This window comes from Episyrphus balteatus, chromosome 3 (genome assembly GCF_945859705.1).
Source record: "Episyrphus balteatus chromosome 3, idEpiBalt1.1, whole genome shotgun sequence".
NCBI lineage: Eukaryota > Metazoa > Arthropoda > Insecta > Diptera > Syrphidae > Episyrphus > Episyrphus balteatus.
This window is the reverse complement of record NC_079136.1, coordinates 126,417,685-126,440,313: the sequence shown is the minus strand read 5'-3', so window position 1 is coordinate 126,440,313 and position 22,629 is coordinate 126,417,685. Positions and strand designations below refer to the sequence as shown.

At 28.2% G+C, this 22,629-nt stretch overlaps 2 protein-coding genes across 9 annotated transcripts in view; both read left to right on the top strand.

Moving 5' to 3' along the window:
* Positions 1 to 21,784, top strand: part of LOC129916828 (potassium voltage-gated channel protein Shaw) — a 141,101-nt gene extending 119,317 nt beyond the window's left edge. For 6 of the 8 annotated variants that reach the window (XM_055997009.1, XM_055997004.1, XM_055997005.1 and 3 more), the window contains exons 10-12: positions 42 to 143; positions 15,446 to 15,550; positions 20,961 to 21,782. In XM_055997009.1, the coding sequence (XP_055852984.1) occupies positions 42 to 143; positions 15,446 to 15,550; positions 20,961 to 21,490 (737 nt within the window). In that variant the 3' untranslated portion in view covers positions 21,491 to 21,782. Of the gene's footprint in view, positions 1 to 41; positions 144 to 15,445; positions 15,551 to 20,960 lie in introns of all 8 variants that reach the window. The other 2 variants (XM_055997011.1, XM_055997010.1) reach the window with 2 other exon arrangements.
* The window catches only part of LOC129916830 (protein numb), a 323,367-nt gene that overhangs the window by 135,441 nt on the left and 165,297 nt on the right, over positions 1 to 22,629 (top strand). The gene's annotated exons all lie outside the window — the stretch shown is intronic.

The following is a 22,629-nucleotide window of genomic DNA, read 5'->3' as shown; positions in this document are numbered from 1 at the left end:
ATTACGCGCGTGTATCTATTTAACCCTCCTAAACACCATAGGCAATGTGAATGGAATTAATGTTATAGGATTAAGTATTCAAGGGCCGTCAGTGCCTCTAGCCGCTGTTCTTAAATCACCACCAACAGGAATACCGCCGCACTGTAAGTTTTCAATTATCGTCCCCCTATCTCTCTTTCTTCCTTCACACAATTAACTCTCCCCGCCTTTTCCACACTTAGCACTACAAATTAATTCAAAAAAATTATATTCACCTTCAATGTTCATATTTTTTTTACTTCTTATGACCATAATTTTGTAAAAAATAAAAATAAATTCAACCCCTTTCCCTAACCTCAAAGTTACTATAACCTCCATTACCACCAGAGTTGTCTTTCTACCGACACTTTTACCTTTAACCACAATCGAAAGGACTAAAATCATACAAAAAAAAAAAAAACATGAATAGAAAAAATTTTATTTGCATTTTTATTAGTGAATAGTTTTTTTTGTTTTTTTTCTTGTTTATTTAAGAATTTTTTTTTATTACCTTTTCTTTTTTAATTTTTTTTTTTATTTTAAAATTTTTTAAACTTTTATCCTTACTTGATGCTTTTTTTTTGTATATAGGTAAATGGAATATCGGAATAGTGAGTCCCTTTTGTCTCGTTTATTTTGAAAAGTATAGACAAACAGAGTGAAGAAGATCTATCTTGAGAACGAGAAAGTTTTTTGAAGGACTTTTAAGAAACAATCAAAGGGCCTCGATTTCAGGGGGCCCTTTTTTTTATTTCTCTTCCTGTTTTTTTTTTTTTAATAACAAAAAAAAAAAAGTTCAGAAAAATAATCATGGAACAAAGTTTGTATCACGAAATATCTTTAAACTTCTGCAAAGAGCCCCCTGAATTTCAGGCCTGAATTAAGATTCTTGTATCATTTCCAAAATTAAAATAACTGAATGATTCTCAATAATTAATATGCCACTATTCTTTCATTATTTATTTCTATCGGATTACACTTGATTTATACTGATGGAGTACATACTCCTTTGCTGTTAAAACCGTGATATAAACTGGTCCAATCCATAATAAATACCGTTTTAATCGACGGGTCATGTCGATTATCACAGGCATGTATCACGAAAACGCATGATAACGTTTGTAGAAATGATAAATACCGGTGTAAACAGTTACCACACAATCCGTCATATATACCGGATCAACCAAAGATTCTTATCTGATCAATCTGTGATAGATACTAGGATACCTGTGATACTCACAGAAAAATCCGTGATATTGACCAGGAAACCACGTGATATCTTCTAGTTTATTCAAAGATTCATAGTTGGAGCAGTTCATGAGCAGAATGTCGTGATATGAACAACAAATTGTGATATATGATAGGGTATCACGTGATACTTATCGGAGTGTTCCATAATACGAGTGTATATGGGAGCTTCTTTGAAGCTTTTTGAATTAACAGAAACCGAAGCAGATCGTGAAGATATCCTTGATGGGGTCTAAATTAGTTTGTGCTAACATGAATACAATAGTCTGTGATATATACCAGGGCACTGATGATATTCATTGTAACAATCTGTGATACCTATCACAGAACTAAGTGACGTATACCAGTTAATACGCTGCCGTAGTATTAAAAAGAACCTACTGAAAAAACCATGATAGTCACTGCGCTAAGCTGTGATATTTACAGGAAACATTTATAATATTAGCCTACGAATCGAACAACTTAATAAAGTTAACCGTTTAAGAATATTTAAATTGGAAACAAAAGAAACGCACGGATTAAGCGGCACCAGTAGCATTCTATTTAATTGATAGAGATCTCAAAGAGTAGCAATTAGCACTGAAGAAGTTTTGGTCTGAATTCATTATTAAAAATAATTTATTCTGTGATATTGAACAGTTTCGAAATTAAAAAGTAGTTTCAAATAATTTTTAAGCTGAAAGTCACAATGTTTTTTTTTCGAAAAGAGGAGGAAATCCAATAGACTTCAGATTTTAAAATGAATATACTTTTGTTGAAATTGTTGTTTTACATCAAACACATTGTTTGTTTTTTTTTTTATTTCATAACTTTATGTCTTTTAGAGGGAACCATATTTAACTAACCTTATAATCAGCGGACAAACGAGATGCTTCCAACGATGCCCATTTTGTCATATTTTGATAACAAAATTAAGAAGTTATGAAAGAACAAACATATGAAAAAAAAAATCCAATTTATTTTTCTACATCGTAGTCGGTTGGAAAAAAAGCATATTTTATTTGTTTCAAAAATTATAGGAGTATTCTCAGAAATTTTAAGAGCTTTACACGGAAAAGTCTAACACACAAAATTTTGACTCTCATTTCTCAAATCGAACGCGTCGAAAAATTGAAGAAATATTGACTCTAAACCTTATAAAACTTCACTATGGTACCCTTGCATCGATTTCCAATTTTCCTACAATCAATCTTTTGTTTCCAAACTAACCGCAATAAAAAAAAACCTCATTTCGATATGCAAAGTTTTCTAACTAAAGACAAAAAAAAACATAAATTCACCAACAAAAAGACCTATTTATTCATTTTTCAAGAAACTACCCAATTTCCGAACTTGAACAAATTGTTATTCATGTCAAAGCAACGAGACATCAAGCCACAGTACATCAGCAGCAGCCGCATGAATCCACTCCTCAATCTGAAGAGTATCTGTGTCGTTTTCTTCCCGAGAGTGTACACAGCACACTTCTGGGGATAAGTACCTACCTACTCGCCGTACACCCTTTTATTCCTTTTTTTTTTTTGGTCTTTCAAGACGCGTGTTTGGTTTTTTTTTGTGTCTCCCTATTTTCATCTTCTCTTTTCAAGATAAATGTATATTATTCACCATTTAACTGCCTTGCCTAGGAAAATAACAAATTCCATTGTCAATAAAACTTCAACTTGAGTCAACTTCTTCTTCTTCTTCTGTCAAAAACCGACAAAACCGAAAAACCATAGAAACCAGCAGAATCAGCGTAAAAGAGCAGAAGTAGTGTAGCTAGCAGTCAGTAGCAACAGAGCAAACCATCTGGAAAATTCATTATCATGCATAAGGACCATCAGCATATAGAGAGAGAGAGCTAAAGCTAAAGGCAAACCATCGCTACCGCCACCTACCGACGACTCCTACTACTTCTCAATAGGTCTCCTCTCATCTTGATGGGGTCCTTTATGTATAGCTTTGAAGACTGCCTGCACGCTCCTTTTTCGCTGTCTGCTTTGACTTTCAAATCAAGAAAAAACCAAGAGGGAATATTATTTACATAATTTTCCAAGTTTTCACTCAGAGAAAGATAGAGAATTTTTCTGAGTTTTTCTTCGATGAATTTTTGTTTTTTCTTCAGTTTTTTTTTTTTTTTTCTTGTTGAGGTTTGTCTTTAAATCGCATCTTTATTTAAAGAAGATTTTTTTTTTTTTGGTATTCTTAGTGTCGTCTTCAAAGTGTTGGTCCTTTGAGTGATGGCGGACGACGACGACCGACGACCCATCACCACATCGAACTTGTATATAAGAAAACGGAAGTTTCTATCATGAATAATGAACTAAAATGAATTGAAAGAACATAACTTTTTGATATTAGGTATAAAAACAGGGATGGAGTGAGGTGTGAAAAAGGGCGCTAAAAGTCCTCTTTTTTTAAACATTTCTGTAACGTGTAAAGAGAATATTCTTGGGTCTTCCAGAATAGGTTGGACATTACACTGAAATATGGCTCTAAGATTTTTGCAAAATGGAAAAAATGAGTTTTTTTTTCCTAAGTTTGTTCTTTGATAACTTCTAAGCTACTCATTATAATTTGACAAATGAGGTATTGTTAAAAGCGTCTTGTTTGTCCGCTGGTTATAAGGTTAAATAAATATGGTTCCCTCTAAAGGACAACAATTTATCAAAACAAAATGTGTTTAATGCAAGTAGATCATCTGGCAAAGTTGTATTTAGATTACTTTTTAAATATTTAGTCTACTGACTTCTCACCTTGCTCACTTTTAGAACATTCAATATAATACGCTGATTTTCCATTTTGAAGGTATTGTCATTTAGTCAGTGAGCGCAAGAAGAAAGCTGATCCAAGTCATGTCCAAATAGCCGCAAGAAAAAGGTTGATCACATGAAGGATGGTGAATTTTAATTATATCACTAGACTTATGTTTCCATCAAGTTCTGATTTGACAACTCGCAAGCAACAACAATAAAATTAATGACATCAAATATATAAACTGGTGTACCACAAGAATCCGTACTTAGGCCATAGTTAGGCCTTTTATATGATGGAAACTTTAAAAAATTATTGGGCAATATTTCTGACTTGAATTTAATTTGTTTCCTATCAAAGACTACCTGAAATGGTTCACACTTGTCAATTTTCAAGGCCCTTTAAGTCGAAAATATCCTTTAAAGTACCTTCAAAATCTAACTAAATGGAAAAAGACTGTTTAAAGCTGGCCGCAATTTTTTGGAATGCATTGATAGGATTTTTATTAGCTAAGAGAAATCGCAACTTACAGAAATCAAAGAGGGGACAAAGGGTTGCCAAGTGTCTTCAAACAAAAAAAAACAAAAAAAAAAAAAAAAAAAAAACAACAACAGTTAAAGAAGAATCAGATTACTTACAAGACTGAAAGTTAATACCGTAGGAGCATTTTTAAATATAAAATCGATAAAAATCATTAAAAAGCGTAGGTCAATGCAAAAGGGTTGCCAACAGTTATGCCAAAAATTGAATAATCATTTTTATCAAAAATACAACACCGACTTCCATGGATCAAAACTGGGTTTTATGGTTTTTCTAATAGTTTCTATAGCAATAACTGGACGAAATTAAAATGGAACCACACTGCAGGCACCAGCTTTCCAATACAAAATGAATTATCAAAAATGCTTCACTTAGTCCAAAGTTATGAGGTAACAAACATAAAAAAAAAATATATATACAGACGAATATACTCCTTTTTGGAAGTCGGTAAAAAATAGAAGTAAAAATTAAAAAGAAATTTCATACAACAACAGCTTCTATTGAAATTTTGAATGCCAAAAATTGACAGAAGAGTTGGTAACTCCATAGGGTTACCCAGAGTCTAAAATTTAAATTAAAAACAATATAACAAAGAAATTTCACAAGGTAAAATGCATAAACATTTTATTATTGTAGAATTTATTAATATTAAAGAAATTCATTAACCATAAAGTCAATACAATAAAATTGGACTGTTTGAAACGTGATAGGGTTGCCAAAAGCAATTAAACCTTTAATTTTTGTAAATGATTTAAAAAATTAAACTAAACAGTTAAAATAAGAGGTTGAAATGAGATAACTAGCTTAACCCTCTGTCGGCACACGGGTGCGAATTTGGGAAGACAAAAATAAAAAAAATAAGGATTTTTCAAAAAAGTGGTCACAAAAAAGTCTCTTTATAACGGTGAAAATATATTTTTATGGAATTGTAGATACAATATTCAAATTCCTCGGAAAATTCTACATTAATTTCATGTATGATTCTCTATAAAATATTGAGACTGAAAAAAGTTCTAGCGACGTGAAAAAGTACAAACCAAATTCGCACCCGTGTGCCTATCACGTCACAAAAAAGAGGTGTGCCTACAGAGGGTTAATGCTGGTGTAGTTATAGTCTTAGATAATTATGTTTTAACAAATCAGCAGAAGTGTAGGTGAGAGTCACTTATTCTCAAAAAAAAAATATATGTATATATACAAAAAATACGACAACAAAGCTTTAAAAAATAATTTCTCGAAAACAAAACATTTTTTTTTTTTTTCGATATGATTTTCCAGTTTTACGAGCTAAAATCTAAAATAGCAACACTTGATGTCCAAAAATTGTTTTCTGAAATCTCAAAAGCTTTTTGCGATTTTAATTTAAAGATAAAACAAATCTTTATTTAAAAAAAAATCCACTCAGCTAAGGAGGTGTGTTATTTTCAAAACCCTCCAAACTCATTTTATTGATTAATTTTATGAAGATTATGAGACCACTTTTTTAAAAAATATTTAAAATTATAACAAAAACAAATTTGCAAATAAAGCAAATTTCTGATTATCACCAAAAACATTTCCCTTCTTTTGAAATGATAAAGCAAATTCAATCAATAAAATCATATAGTGACTATCTTCATTTGTTGCCGGCACCATAAGTGACTAATCATTAATAATTGTTTACTAACTAATTAAATCAAAACACTTTGTCATTTAGGTACTTTTTGTCAATTCATATCAAATAGTCACATTCTTAAGTATCACACTTGAAATAGAAAAAGATACAAAATTAAAAAAAAAAAAAAAATCTTTTAATTGATCAATTCATGTTATTGAGATAATAACAATAATATATAATTATCTCGTGCGTACTTTGAAAAAAAAAAAAAAAAAAAAATTAAATAAATAACTCTCGTTTTCTCTGAGGGGGGGTGCGATTATAATAATTAACACTCACTTGGCAACTATTCGAAAAATCCACCCTTTTGTCTGGAACATCTGGTCAAAACAGATTAAAGTACTTTACAATGTAATATTTGTATTATTCATACCTTTAACACCTGGTCAACAATAATCTATATATAATTTCTCTTGGCTAATCAATACTATAATACTTTGATTGTCTGTATGTATTATAAAGACAAATCCTACCCCAACCCAACCCAACACTTGTTACTACAGTGTGTTACAATTCAATGAAGAATGTTTTGTTAATATAATTTATTTTTCTACTCACTCACAATGCATGCAAAAATGGTTGATTTTTTTTCTATTCTGTTACTAGGTTAATTAATTAATTTTTTTTTAATCTATCGAGTTCGACTCTAACAAATTTATGATAATTCTTAACACAAATGGTGAAATAGGATATGAAAATCTTTGACATGGTTGTTTAAAAAAAGAACCTAAAGAAATTGTTAGTCACTTCATTTTATTTCTTTATAATTGCTTAATTAATATAGACCAATTAACCCGTCGATTCTTTAGAGACTGTGCATTTAATTTGGCAGTTCTGATTTTGGACACCAATTTTTTTTTTTTAGGTGTGGCCCTGCGAGTGTAATACTCAACATTGTAAAAAAATTTCAAAAAATACCCGAATCCGTCTTTGTTGGATTTTTTGAAAGAATAATTTTTTGAAAAAAAAATATTTTCAAGACCGTGATAAAGATAAGATTATTTCTAACAATTGGAACCTCAAATAATTTGTATGGGCCTAAAAGTTTCCAAGATATTGGTTTTTAAATATTGTCAATTTTGTCACTGTTTTAGTAACAAGTAGTCAAGTCTGTAAATAATTTTGATCTTCTTAAGATGAATTAGTTTCAATTTTTGTACATGCAAATTGGATATTGACTTTTTAGTAGAGTAACTAAAGCAAATTATTAGGGAACCCGGCCGAACAGCTCTGATTTTGACGATTTTTTTTTTCAAACGTAGGTAATTAAAAATACTTTAAAGTCTATAGATTAAAAATTGCCGGTGTTGCCGTATTGTTTTTTTTGTAATTTTTTTTGAACAAAACCATTTTTTTTTTATTAAATTTTATACAACAAATGATAGCAAAAGATTCTCTAGGTAATTTAAGGAAAATATATAAAAGGCAGTAAGGGACAATCTTCCATCGTTTAAGCGATAAATGCAATTTTCTAACATTCTGACCTCAAACACAAAAAAAATATTTTGAAAACAATGGCAACACCTACAATATTTTAAAATACATTTTTAAAAAGCCAGAAGCTCATTCTTATCTCTTAAATTTAAATCCACTAAATTTAATCAATACTTTTTGAAAAAATGGTCCTCAAACTCAGAATAAAAAAAAAAAATGTTATTAGAAAAATTTAAAATGACTTTTTTCCAAACTTTTTCTAATAAAATATGAATTTATTTAAAAAAAATGTTTGGCCATAAATATTATCAGTTGAATTTCGAAGCAAAAAAGGTAAAATATATCACACTTTTGAAAAAAAAAATGAAAATTTACTTCAATTTCAATGGTTTTTTTTTATTAAAACTGAATTTTTGCATTGAAATAATTAATTTTCTCAAAGACTATGGTAAATAGGAACTTTAAATTTTTGCTATTTAACTTTCAACAGTAAGGGTTATTAAATGAATAAAAAATAATTTTATGTTTAGATGTTGAACTTTAAAAAAAAAATAAGTTACATTTTTTTCAAAACTTTTATTAAAAAAAGTTCTTCGAAAATGAAATACTTTTTAATTTTTTTCATAAACCGTAATACATATTCACATTTCCTTTTATAATTTGAAATCATAATAAATGCGGCCAAAAAAAATTGAAAATAAATGCATTTTATATTACGACCAAGTTTAAAAAACGACATGTTAAAATTTTTTCAATAATTTTTTTTTTTCAAAAATCTGAGTTCTATTACCATTCTTTCAAAAGCCGTTCATTCAATTAACTTAATTTTAATTTTACATATATGACTAAGCTTCTAGCTTTTAAAAAATGTATATTTGAATATTGTAGGTGTTGCCGTTGTGTTCAAATATTTTTCTTTGTGTTTGAAGTCAATTAATAAGAAAATTGCATTTATCGCTTGAACTATGGAAGATTGTCCCTCACTCCCATATATTTTTTTTCCTTGAATTTCCTAGACAATCTTTTGGCATGAATTAATTTATGAAATTTAAGAAAAATTTTTGAAAAAAATTTGTTTTTGTTCACAAAAATCTTCAATTAAATTAAAAAAATCAAAACGGCAACACCGGCAATTTTTAATCTATAGACTTTAAAGTATTTTTATTTACCGACGTTTGAAAAAAAAGATTATCAAAATCTAAGCTGTTCGGCCGGGTTCCCTAATATTGCCAATTTTTGAGCTTTAGTTACTCCACTATTTATAGGAATATCAATTTGTCGACATAGAAGGAAAGAGCTCGATTCAATTTTTTTTAATGAAAATACAAAAAAGTTTATTTCTTCAAAAAATTCGGTACCAGCCCATGGTGTTCTTGAAAACGCGGCAGGTTTTATAAAAATGGATCCCAAAAGTAATGATGCAGATTTGTTCGAAATGATCTCAGGATTCCAAATTTGTAAAATCGTACTTGATCCCTTTCTTGAGTTACAGGCATTATACATATATGTATATACATTTGACTTAGAATGGGAAAAAAAAATTAAACAAAAAACAAAAGCACATTATAATGTCCTATAACTTTTTGGAATATTTGGAATTTAATTTTAAAGTTATTATTTTAGAAAAAAATATTTTTTTTTTTAGTTTATTTTATTCAATTGTTTTTAATAAAGTGTAAAATTTTTTACACAAATAAATGCTCTTATTGATTTTAAGTCAAAAACAAAATACCGCATGTTTAAAAGTATCTTAGTTTTTGAGATTTAAGGGAAATTGTATCTTTTCTCCAATTTTTTTTGGTTTTTTAAAATTTTTTTTTTTTTCAAATAAAAAAAATTAGCCTCAAATTAAATGGAAAAAAGGTGACTGTAACACGCTGCTGATCAGGACGTCTTCTTTTTTTTTTAAATTAACGCGAAAAGTCAACATGGATTCATGAAAAATGGCTCTCACGATGAAAATCGAGAAAAGGTTTTGTGGTCCCTGAGGACCTTGCTGTCCTGAAATCTATGTTATATGGGATATTTTTCTGTTATACGTAACATTATAACTCTTACATTTCAAAAATAGTCCTGAAATATTCAGAACGTAGTAAAAATAACTTAAAAAAATATAAAAATTAAAAAAAAAAATACAAAACTCTAAAAATGGCAAAAAAAAACATTTAAAAAAACACCAAAAATTAACAAAAAAAAAACCTCGAAAAAGGAGCAAAAATACCACTACGTTCTTGGGGTTGATTCTGAGCCACACAAATCTGTTGATTAAAAAACCATTATATAAAAAATTTCCTTAGGAACAAATAAAACAAATAAAAAAGTGCATATCTTTTTTTCCATTTTTTGAAAAACTAGAATAGTTTTTTGCATCTATTTTTAAGGATTTGACTAAGAACTAAATAAAAAATTTAATTTTGAAAAAAAACTTGTACCTTGTAATTCAAATTTAAAAAAAAATTAACTTAAATACAAAAAATTATTTTTTTTTTAAATTTTGACTTTAAAATTAAATTTCTCAAAAACTATTTGCTCAATCAATTTCAAATAAACATCAAATTCAAGGAGTATATTTTAGCTTTTTTTTTAGCTATTTTAGCATTTTTTTCCATTCTAAGTCAAATGTATATACAGGGTGTCCCAAAAGTAATGGATCAAACGAAATATGCTGATAGGCCAACTTAAGGGCTCTCAGAATTTGGTAACTTGTTCATCCTAAATCCTTACGGTTTTCGATTTAATGCAGTTTTTGTGAAATTTCAAAAAATCCCGACTTGGCAACAGTATTTTGCTTCCTCTGCCCATAATTGATTTTTGTTTTTTACAATTCTTTCACTAAAACATTGCCTAATAATAAGAAATAACTAATTAATCAAAATATTTTTTATTTCATATGCCATTTTGCTGCAAATTAATTAACAGTTCCATGTTTAATAAAAACTCAATTTCTTACTTTTATTTCAGAGCAACATCCCGAAAAAAATTTGTATGGTGTGACACTGGTTTATTATTTTAAAAACTTGCCGTGTTATTGCAGTTTTCAAAAATGTAAAAAAGTTTATAAAGTTGAAATTAGAACGAAAGATATTACAATTTGAATACAACAAAACAGGGCTTTTCAGAGAAAAATAACAAAGAAAAATAAACACATTTTCTCGACTGTTGTTTGTTTATTTATTTTTGAATAAAAGACTCGATTTTTGTTTGTTATTTTGCTCTGCAAACCCCTGTTTTGTTGCATTCAAATTGTAATATCTTTCGTTCTAATTTCAACTTTATAGACTTTTATACATTTTTGAAAACTGCAATAACACGGCAAGTTTTTAAAATAATAAACCAGTGTCACACCATACAAATTTTTTTCGGGATGATGCTCTAAAATAAAAGTAAAAAATTGAGTTTTTATAAAACATGGAACTGTTAATTAATTTGCAGCAAAATGGCATATGAAATAAAAAATATTTTGATTAATTAGTTATTTCTTATTATTAGGCAATGTCTTAGTGAAAGAATTGTAAAAAACAAAAATCAATTATGGGCAGACGAAGCAAAATACTATTGCCAAGTCGGGATTTTTCGAAATTTCACAAAAACTGCATTAAATCGAAAACCGTAAGGATTTGGGATGAACAAGTTACCAAATTCTGAGAGCCCTAAAGTTGGCCTATCAGCATATTTCGTTTGATCCATTACTTTTGGGACACCCTGTATATATATGTATAATGCTCAAAAACTCAAAAACTCAAAAAAAGAATCAGGTACGATTTTAAAAATTAAAAAAACAAGTCGTTTCTGAAATTTACTGAAAAATCTAGGTCGAAAAGGTTTTTTTTTATTTTTGACTACATTTTCGTAGGGTAGGTATAACTTTATAGTTTTACCATCTTACTTAAAAGGTCTCAAGAGTTCAACCAAAAAAAAAATTGCTTGGAAATTGGAACAAAAAAAATATTTAAAAAAATTAATATTTTGCTTTAAGCAAAATTAAAACTAAAGAATGCACATTTTCACCAAATTTTTTTCAAAATCGAATTGTTTTCGTTAGATAACAAAAGATGTTAGATCTACAACTTTTATATTTAACTTTTCTCGATAAGAGTTCTACTTTTTACCAGAAATCTACTTCCGAAAATCTATTGAGTTCGAGTTTTCCTCTAATATAAACTGTTTATTTTAATTTTCCTTATCAGTCTTTTTTGAAAAATAAGATTTAATGCACGCATTTAGTTTATTTCGGTCAAATCAAATCAAACCCTATTATAACAATCAGACAAGGCATTTTCTATGAAGAGGAATGGAGAATTGAAATATTCTCGCAATTCTTTCTGTCTCTATCTCGAACAGCAGTCCAAAATAGTAAAGCGAGTGTCGAATTTTTACTTTTTTTTTTACTAAATTAAAAAATAAAACGAATCAAAAATTTCAAAATATACGTTTTTGGGTTTTTTCAACATTTTTTTTTTTAAACGACTCAATAATTTTTTTGAAATTAAAATTTTATGTGTCAATTAATAATTTCTTAAAAATGGAATTCCTTTTAATGTTAGAAAATCTTTACATATAAAAAATTTTTTTTTAAACGGTTCTAATCATTTTGAATCAAAAAATTCTAAAATTTCTTTTTATACCTACACAAAATTGAACTATTTTGATAAGAAATTAAAACCATTTAAAAATATGTTTTCGTAATTTCAAAGCAATTTTAAATGATTTTCAGACTTTCTTTATAATAATCTCCCATACCTTCATCTTCTTTGAATCATTGAAGATACCTAGTTTATGTTCTTTATAGAGCACTAAGGGTCAGTATTTTTACACTTGTTCAACCTTAAATCAACGATTTCATTCTTTTCACTAATCAAAGAATCCAATAATTTGAGCAAGCAGTTAATTAGAGAAATTATTAATCAGGAAATTTTGCTTGATTAGTACTATTTAATTAGGAATTTATACTACGAATTCAGTTTGTTCTTGGAAATATTATAATGATTAGATATAAATTACCCTTTTCGTCATCTAAGATTTTTCAGTGGCGCCACAATTGTCTTTTATTAATATTATCATTTTAATTTTTTTTTTTTTTAGCATTTGAAGAAATGTTTTTATGGTGGATAAGAGCTGGAAAAATACAAACAAAATTATAGAAACAATTTGAAAAAAAGTTGAAATAAATAATAAAAAAAATTAGACTAGATATTGAAGGTATTAAGATCTACAAATTTTTGAAAAATAATTACTTTCACACCCATTTACACTCTTAAACTACTCATTTAAAACATTTTAGGTGTCACAACGAACACTTCTGGGATCGCAACAATTTTTATAAATACAATAGTTAACGAAGTTATTGACTCCTTTTAAGAAAAAAGTACACGGTGTTACAAAAATGAGGTTTTAAAATATACGCGGGCGGAGACCTATCCCGTTTTGTAGAGCTAGTCGCACTGATTACGAAACGGTATTTGAAAAAGTCCCTTACACCCAAAAACTGGAGTTAGGGTCAAAAAACGGTTTTTTTGACCTTCACCCATTGAAAAATATCTAGCTTCGTCAAATTTTTACCCATTTTCGATTGACATGTAACTCGGTCAAACCACCTAGAATTTATAAGCTGTCAAAGTTCAAAAATTCCATTTTTTTCGTCATTTATCCAACTTAGACATCAAATTAAAGTATATATTTTCACAACAGCATCCTGTTTTAAAAATATATTCTAAAATAATATTTATTTCCAAATCAAACGAGGTATTTTTTATGAAAATCAGTTTAAAATTGGCTTAGAAAAAAAAATTTTCGATTTCAACCCAGATACAGAAATTCGAACTTTTAGGTAAAAAACAAAAATGTTGTTTCGGCACGTAATAGGATAACTTGGACGCCAGGATTTCATAACGGGTTTTGTAGAGGAGCTCAATAAAAACATTTTTTTCTTTGGGAGGGGGGTCTATCTCCTCCCGTTTAGGTGGGAGGGGAAGTTTTCTAAAAAAAAATTATCAAAATAAAAAAAAATTATTAAAAAACAACGGCAACACTTACAGTAATAAATGATACCATTTCCGAAAGGCAAAATTGTACATTAAATTCTAATTTTCAAATCAATATATTTTTACCAATAGTTTTTGAAATAATCGATTTCAAAGTTAAAAATAGGCGAACAAAAAATTTTAAAAACTCATTATATACTATTTTTGTCCAGACTGTGAATTTTAGTAAAAAAAAAATTACTCACACTGAAAACTGCCTCAATTGATTCTTTATCGAACAGTGAAAACTATTTGATTCTATGTCTTCTAGTTTTTGAGAAAATTGAAAAATAAAAACAAAAAATATTTTGAAAAAAGAAAAATCTGATAAAATAATTTTTCCATTTTCTTCTAATCAGAAAAAATCGAAAATGGGTAAAAATTTGACGAAGACAGATTTTTTTCAATGGGTGAAAAGAAAAAAAAAACGTTTTTTGCCCCTAACTCCAGATTTTGGGGGTGCTAGGGACTTTTAAATACCGTTTCGTAATCAGTGCGACTAGCTCTACAAAACGTGATAGGTCTCCGCCCGCGTATATTTCGAGTGTTACACCGTGGTATTGGCTTTATAGAAACTTTAAAGAAGCCTTAAAGGAGATATTACTTAAGTGTATTTTCAATCTATATCAATTTTTTTCATTGAAATCAATAAGTTTTTCTAATTATTTTGAATCCATTTAGAAAACTTTAAGATTAGAATATTCGTTAAAATTTGTTAGATTTAAGCTCGATAGAGAACAAAAAAAAAAGGACAAAATTCAAGCAAATTGTTACACAAAAACAAATTCCTAAACAAAATTAACATCATCTGTAAATAAATCAAATTCAATATAATTCATTTTTTGTTTTGTTTTATATGCTGTTCTATTTATTCCACCTTTCGATTGACTCTTGCATTTTGTTTTATCCACGATTGAATGCAAATTTACAAATGCAACAAAAATTCTTATATCACGAATTTTATGAATTCACCAACAATTTTTAGCATGTGAAATTATTAAAAAAAAAATACCTCAGTGCAGTGTGGTGTACCTATATATTTTGTATTCTGAATTTTTAATTCATTCGGCAAATTCGAAAAAAAGAAAACTGAAAAATCCAAAAAGATAAAAGAAATTGAAAACTGCTACATTTTTTGTATACTTGACGTTTTTTCTCCATCGATTTAAATATTTTTATAAATATTTTTTACTCAACCCTTAAAAATGTTTCTAGTAAGTTGGCAAGGTAAATTCAGTAGAATACCTACTCAATTTAAGAAAAAAAAAAAAAAACTGGTATTCCACAAGGAACAGTTCTGGGACCGCAACTATTTTTTTTTTTAAAGATTTTTCTTATGAATTTCAACATTGTTCTACTGTATTTTTCAAGCCAACTTATGGAGACGTTTCAAACCCTTTGCATCAGCCCCTACATTGCATACCTACATTAAAAAAAAAAAAAAACTTACTACTGAAACACTTTTTGTCACAATATCTTATAAATTTAATTTTAACTTTGGCGAGCATTGAGAAATAAAAAAAATATATAAAATAAAACAAAATTTATTTTTACAAACTACTCTCGTATAAAAACTACTCTTATAATAATAAAATTTATAAAAAATAAATCAAAAAATGTATATGTTTGCACCTTTAATTGAAACTGATTTTCCTGGTGTTTGCCATTTGCACCACCACTTTCTCTCTTCTCTTCCACATTCCCCCGTGGGAATTTTTAATTTTTTTTGTTTTTCTCCTTTATTTTTTTTTTGTTTTTGTTTTTTTTTTTTTGGTTATTTTTATTTTTTTCACAGCTGACTACTTGAGTGTGCCACCAGTACAAAGTCTTCAACCGAGGGCGGCAACAACCGGACATGACTTTATGCTGCCACTGCAACCAAAGCTGCTAGCACCCTTGGGTAAGATGTGTTTTCCAATTTAAAAATAAACTTTACTTCTTTTTCACACAGCTCTGAGAGATAGAGAGAAAATGATGAGTAGGGGATTGGGGGGGGGGGGGGATAAAAAAAATGAGGTGTGGTATAGTGCACCACTAACATCTAACCACTGTACAACCTTCCATGGAGAGAGGTAAAACTTAGGGGATGATTGAGGTTGGTTTCGAGATTAAATTCATATAAATTGTATGGAAAGTGACTGGGTGTTGTCAGAGATGTCCTTTTAATTTTTCAGTTTTTTTTTTTCATAGTTTTTTAGTTGGCAGATAGGGAATTTGAAAAACGCTATGTACTTTTTCTATACCTACAGGATATTCATCGTCTGTCACATATGAAAAAGTTTTTTTTTCTTTTTTTTTATGTACTTCATCCAATTTTGGAAAGTTTTATAATTTTTTTTTGTTCCATTGTTGTTGTTGTTTAAATGTGGACATGATACGACTACAGGGTGCTTCAAATGTCATTTCTAATGTTGATGATGAAGACGAAGAAAAAAAAACAACTCAAATCATATATGAAAAAAAAGGACAAAAGGACGAGACGGACAAAGTTTTGATAGGTGTAATAAAAACCGTGGATGATGAAATGTGGGAATTTTAATGAGGAAAGTTGTAAAAAATTGTTAGCGGTTTGATATTTGATATTTTTTGTTTCTTTCATATTTTTTTGTGTTTATTTTTTTTTTTTGATGAAATACTAAGGATTTACTGATTTTGATATGTGAATAAAGAAGAAGATAAATATTCATCATGATGAAGAATGTTTAAATCTTCGTTGACGATGTTAGAAGGGGGAAAAATAGTTGAGGAAACTTTCATGCAAATGTGGATTAGTATTTCGCGGTGAATTAGTGTAACATAAAGATTGAAAAGAAACTTGAAAATTAAGACAAAAGGACATCCTTAATGAAGAAGGTTTCTTGGCTACAGACTTAAGTGTTGGCACCTAAAGTTTAAGGGAAATCGTAAAATTACAAGCTAATTGGATTTTAATAAAAATTTGTGGAGATGTACATTATATTTTGGTTCGTAGATGAACATAAGAAATTTTAAATTAAAACACAAATTGCTTCAGCCAATAAAAATCAATTTTTTTTTTTGTCTGCAGTAGAAAACATGGAAAAGTGATCATACGATCAAGAAATCAGGTTAAATTAACAACGTATCTTGTAAAAACAAACAAATTGTCTTCTTACTCATGCGATTTTAGTGATTTTTTGATTATTTGACCTATTACACTGGTCTGCAAAATTTAACTACTTTTTTCTCCTTCAAATAATTTTTTGATATTATGAAAGATTAGACTTTCTTGAATCTAAATCTGGTTTCAGAAAAATTCTATCAGATACCATTTTTGTAAAAATTATTTTTGAAAAATGTGGGTAGTTTCAAAAAAATCAACCTTTTAGATTATTTGAACTCATTGAGCTCTAATTTGGAGGACTTATTCCTCGTAATATTGCCTATCGATTGACACTAAATATGTTCTTTTACATTAATGTTTACTCATATTTTAAAATACTGATTTATAAAAAAAAGCAGAAATATCGAAATCCTTTACTTTTTAGTAAATCCAACATGAACAAAAACACCTTAATTATAGAAAATGTAAAATATCAACGCCCATTATATTTAAAAAGTCAAATTTGTAAAGAAAACCATAATAAAATACATTAAACAAAATTTGTACGTGTTTTGTAATTTTATATACTATTTATCTATTTAGAAATATCTTATTTGTAATAAACCATTCAATAAATTGCCTTGTAAAGCTTCAGATTTGTTTATCCTAGAAACAAAAGTATACTTTTCTTATAGTTTTTGATGTGCTGAGTTAGAATCCAAAGTCAAAAAAATTCTATCACGTGAGGATTTTAAGATATTCGCATTAAAGTATCACAAAATCAAGTTTTTTCTTAGAAAATCTCAATAAAAACTACTATATCTCACAAACCAGAGCTATCCGAAATTTTTTGAGTTCGGATTCAAAATCAGCATATTAAAGTCCATTAAAAAAGTATATTTTTGTTCTAGAGAGAAAGATATATTAATTTTTAGAGATCAGTTTTTTTATGATAAGATATGCCAAACCTACTAAACTTACTTAAATTAAGATATCTCGGAGAAGAAAAGAGATATTGAGAAGATTGAAACTGAATTTGAAAGAAAAAAATAAGTTTTTTTATAAACCGTAACAATTTTAATTGAAAAATATTACATTATGCCAAAATATTTCTTCGAAAACAGCAAAAAAATGGCTTTTTGAGATTTTCTAAAGGGAATATCTAAAAAACGTGACGTGCTAGATCAATTCTGACTTCGGAATCAGCATACAAAAATCCTTTCGAAAAGAACAGTTTTATTTAAAGGAGGATTTCCTTGCAGACCAGTGTTATCAAATAAGCCTTGCGTTGTTGCTCCATGATATAAATAGTCAGAGACAAAATGGTTGTTAATTTTTTGAAGTCACGTATTTTGGCAAAGGGTTAGTAAAAGAACAAGTATAAATCAGTTTGAAATCAATTTAAAATTTATTTAGAATTATTTAACTGACCTGAGATGTAAGTTTAGGTGCAGAAATAGTCTTTTTGAATGATCTATTAATTTGTAATAAATAAATGACAAAACATTCACATTGCTATCTAAGGAATCTTTTTGAACATTTACCCCAAAATAATTGCCAGTGACAATTCGTGCGCACCATGGTAACAAGAATTTTAGCTTGTTTTGATGTTGGATCATAAAATGTCTCATTTTGTTTAACATATTATTTTATTCAATATAAAAAATGTTTTTATATATGTTTTTACTTTCTTTAATGGCCTTTTCTAAATTAATAGATTTAAAGTTGAAACCGAAAAAAAAAAAGAAATAAAAACTTCAATTTCTAGCACTTTCACAACATAATGTGATATTTTCAGCGTCAAATTTACACATAACCTCAGTTAGTTTTTGAAAATAAATATTGTCAATTAAAAAATATATGATTACACTGCCCAACACACAAAAATGTTCCAGACCGTTGTTAATCATTTCTTACTAAATTTAGGGTGCTGATTCCAAAAATAACATTGGTTTTTTTCTAGCAGCATTAGTTTTTAAAATTCATACACCAAAAAGCATAGAAATTCATACAATGTTTTTTTTTTTGTTAAATTTTTTTAACAATTTAAGATAACCGAAATACATTACATTCGAAACAAATTTTTCCAACAAAACTATAAAAACGCTTGTAATAATAAAATCTAAAAAAAATAGTATGAAATTACCCCTAAAATGTGGAAAACTAAAATATTTAAAAAATAGAGCTGTTAGAAAAGAAAAATAATGTGGTTTTTAGGTTTATTGACCCCAAATACATTGAGTTTACTATAAACTTTTCTGGAAAATTTTAATAAACGCTCAAAATAAGAAAAACTTAAAAATTAGTATGAATATTTCCCAAAATATGAAAAATTAAATATTTCAAGAACTAAAGCTGCTAGAAAGAAACCAATATTATTCCTGAGCTTACTGATGAACCCAAATCTATAAAATTTGATATAAATTGTTCTGGATAATTTTAAAAAGTTGGAAATTGTTGGCCAGTGTTATCGTTAAAAGTGCAGGATTTAAAAAGTACTCATACGCCACAGTGTCCCAAAAAAAAAATATTCAATATAATTGACGATCGCAATCAAATTATTTCATATTACATTTACTCCATTAGTTTTAAAAATAAAACACATAAGAAAATCACGTTAAGACATCGGTAACTGTGGCATATCGATGTCTTGTAGACATGACATAAACATAAATCATAGACACAAATTATAAGGCAGGAATTTTTATAGATTTTTTTTAAATCAAAGGTGTTTTAACTTTTCTACAAGAAAACTAAAACTAAAGAAAGTAACCATTCTTTAAATTATTCAAATTCGTAATTTAAATATTTTAAATATTTAAATGGAATATTTCTTTAATATAAGGTGTATTCAATATTTAGGCTTCAGGACATGTACAACAAAAGCTTTGCTAATACTTATCCCAAAAATAAACATATGCCATTTAATGTACAAAGTTGCCGTCATTTCAATTCAAAATCTACTTCAGTGGATACATACATGTAAAAGACTTGTATGTGTTCACTGTGGCGTATACGTACTTTTTTGAAGTTTTTAAGTTTCACGAATTTTAAGGACAATAAAAGTATTTGGGGACTTCAAATGATTGGGGAGTTTGCCTTAATAAATTTTGTTTATAAATTTCGACAGGTAGTTATATTATTTGAATTCGGAAACATATGGATAACGAAATAAAGAACGAATATAAAGCGAACATCAGTACGATTTTCTTAGCAGGAGGTCCTTCTAAAATGATGCTGAGCATGATAGCTCAACTCACCGAAAAGTGGAACTTATCTTTGCACCGTTTCGAAAGTTAAATAAAATCGTTGCATCACTCAATATTTCGAAGGCATTCGATTAGGATTTCTTGACAAAAATTAAGCTTTTTTTGGCTTCGAAGATTTTTGGATCAAATGGATTAGAATTTATTTCGCTCAAATAGATGGTTTCAAGTTCAATTTGTATGAAATTAATGCTGGCGTTCACCCACTTCTTTTCTTCTAATACTCTACATAATTTTTCTAACTACTTAACTAATTTATTCTAAAGGTATTCTAAAGCGAGTTTTTTATTGTTTTGATTTGTTCCAACTCACTAAAAAGTATTGAAATATTTCGGGTTAAATGAACTTGTGAATGACTAAATGGTTAATTTGTTTGATAAAATGGTTAATTGTTTTGATTTCAATTTTCGAAAATCCTAAATCCTTAAACTCTAAAATCATTTCCATTAATTCCAAGAATCAAGTAAGTATTAATTTAAAAAAAAAAAACTTTTTCTTCAACATTCTTATTAAAAAAGACTTAAACTCTTTATTCATTGCCCAAAATGACGTGAGGCAATATTAAAAATAGTTAAAACAAAATAGATTTTAATTCAATGTATGTATTTATATCACCTTTCAAAAACACCTAAAATGCAAAAAACCAACAAAAAGAAAATCGTAAAATTCCTATTCCCCATAGAAAGCCCCTTGTAGTAGTTGAAAAAGTAGGTATTCAAAAATAAATAAAAACCACGGCACTTAAAAGTTTTCACTTCGTATAAAATAATTTCAAATTAGTTTCATTAAAAATGACATAGATACACTCACTATACTTTGCCATTTCAGCATCCCCCACCCACCCCCTTACCCCTCTTATCGTATTCATTTCAAATTGCAAACGAAAAAATAAATAAAAATAAAAGAAAAAGCAAAAAAAAAAATACACATCAAAAAGCAAAGAAACATTTTTTTTGATTTAATTAAAATCTATCTTCCCGCAGAGCGAAAGGAGCATCCTTTGCAGTTGTCACCACAGCAAATGGCAGCTGACAGCCAAGCAGCCGATTGCATGCAACAACTTCACAGCAACATTTTCACAAGCACCGGCAGCAACAACAACAACAGCAGTCGAGTTCATTTGAATACTACAGCGCCACCGTGTTCCCTGGAACGACTACCCCCACCACCGCCATTCTTTAATGGCACTTTAACAACTGTGGGTGGTGGTGTTGGTGGTGGTGGCAATATCAACAATGGCAGTGTAAGTGTTGTCAATATTGCTGGTGGTGGTGGCACTGTTGGTGGTGGTGGTGTTGGTGGTCCTTCAGCTATTAGCTACTCCTCAATGTTGACACGAACTCCGAACCTTAGTATTCGACCGACAAGTGCCGGTTGCAATATCACCATCGCTGTCAACTCGGCCACACCAGAAAAAATCAATCCTATAGACCAGCAGCCTAAAGTAACTCTGCGAAAGGACAGCGGCGACGGTGACTTACAAGAAGAATCTGACAGCTCACCGAATGATTGATTGTGGGAAATTGTTATTTAGAGACATTTAAAAATCTCTTTTTAACAACAAAACTTACAAACTCTGACATTTTTATTGACCTTTTTCCGTATCACGTATTGTAATTTAAGTGAATATTAAAACAAAAAAAAAAAAGAAATACAATTTTTCACCAAAAAAAAAGTTGTATTTTAGAAGAAACAAACAAAAAAGATAAACAGAAAAAGAAAAATCACAATTTGTATACAACTTAAAAAGAAAACCAAACAAAAAAATCACTTAAAATAAAAATTTAATATTTAAATTTTTTTTGTAAAATGCATAAATAAAAAAAAAACCTATAAGAAAATAGATATTTAAATAAATAAATTATAATAAAAAAAAAACATTTCTAGACAACCGATATCTTTTTGGTCCAAAAAAAAACAAATAGAAGAAAGAAATAAATAAATACAGATACAAAAAAAAACTTAAAAATTATTTTTTAAAGAAGAAATTAAAAAAAAAACTTAAAAACAAAAACAAATAAAAAAAAAATTATTATAGTATTCGTAAATTTTAAGAAAAAAAAAAGAAGAAATATAGTAAATTTTATTGTTAAAAATGGATGTTGAAACATGAAACAAAAAAAAATCATTAAAAAAGAATATTTATCAAAATAATTTGTATTTTTAATTCGTGTTTTTATTTTTCATCATATAAAATAAAAAATATTTAAATGACGTATGTACCTTCCTTAAAAAAGAAATTAATAGGAAATAAAAATGAGTTCTGATAAAAAAAAAAAATAATCAGTTTTTTTGTCAAATTGAAAAAAAGGATTCTTAGAAATAAAGGTGAGTAGAGAAAAGTCGTAAAAGGTGTACCAATACAAGGACAATTCAAAATTTTTGATAAAATCTAAGGGAGAAATCGAATGGCCTTAAAACGTTCAAGTCTGAATTTGAGTGTTTTAGATTAATTTTTTATTATTTTAGAAGGTTGGGAAAACGAAAAATTTTGGTGGACAAACAATCCTCCATCGTTTTAGCGATAGATGCAATTTTCTCACAAATTGACTTTAAACACACAAAAAAAATGATTCGGCTACAACGGCAACACCTGCAATAGAAAGTTAGAAAGTTAGCTAGAAAGTTATTACTATTTATAAAATTAAAATT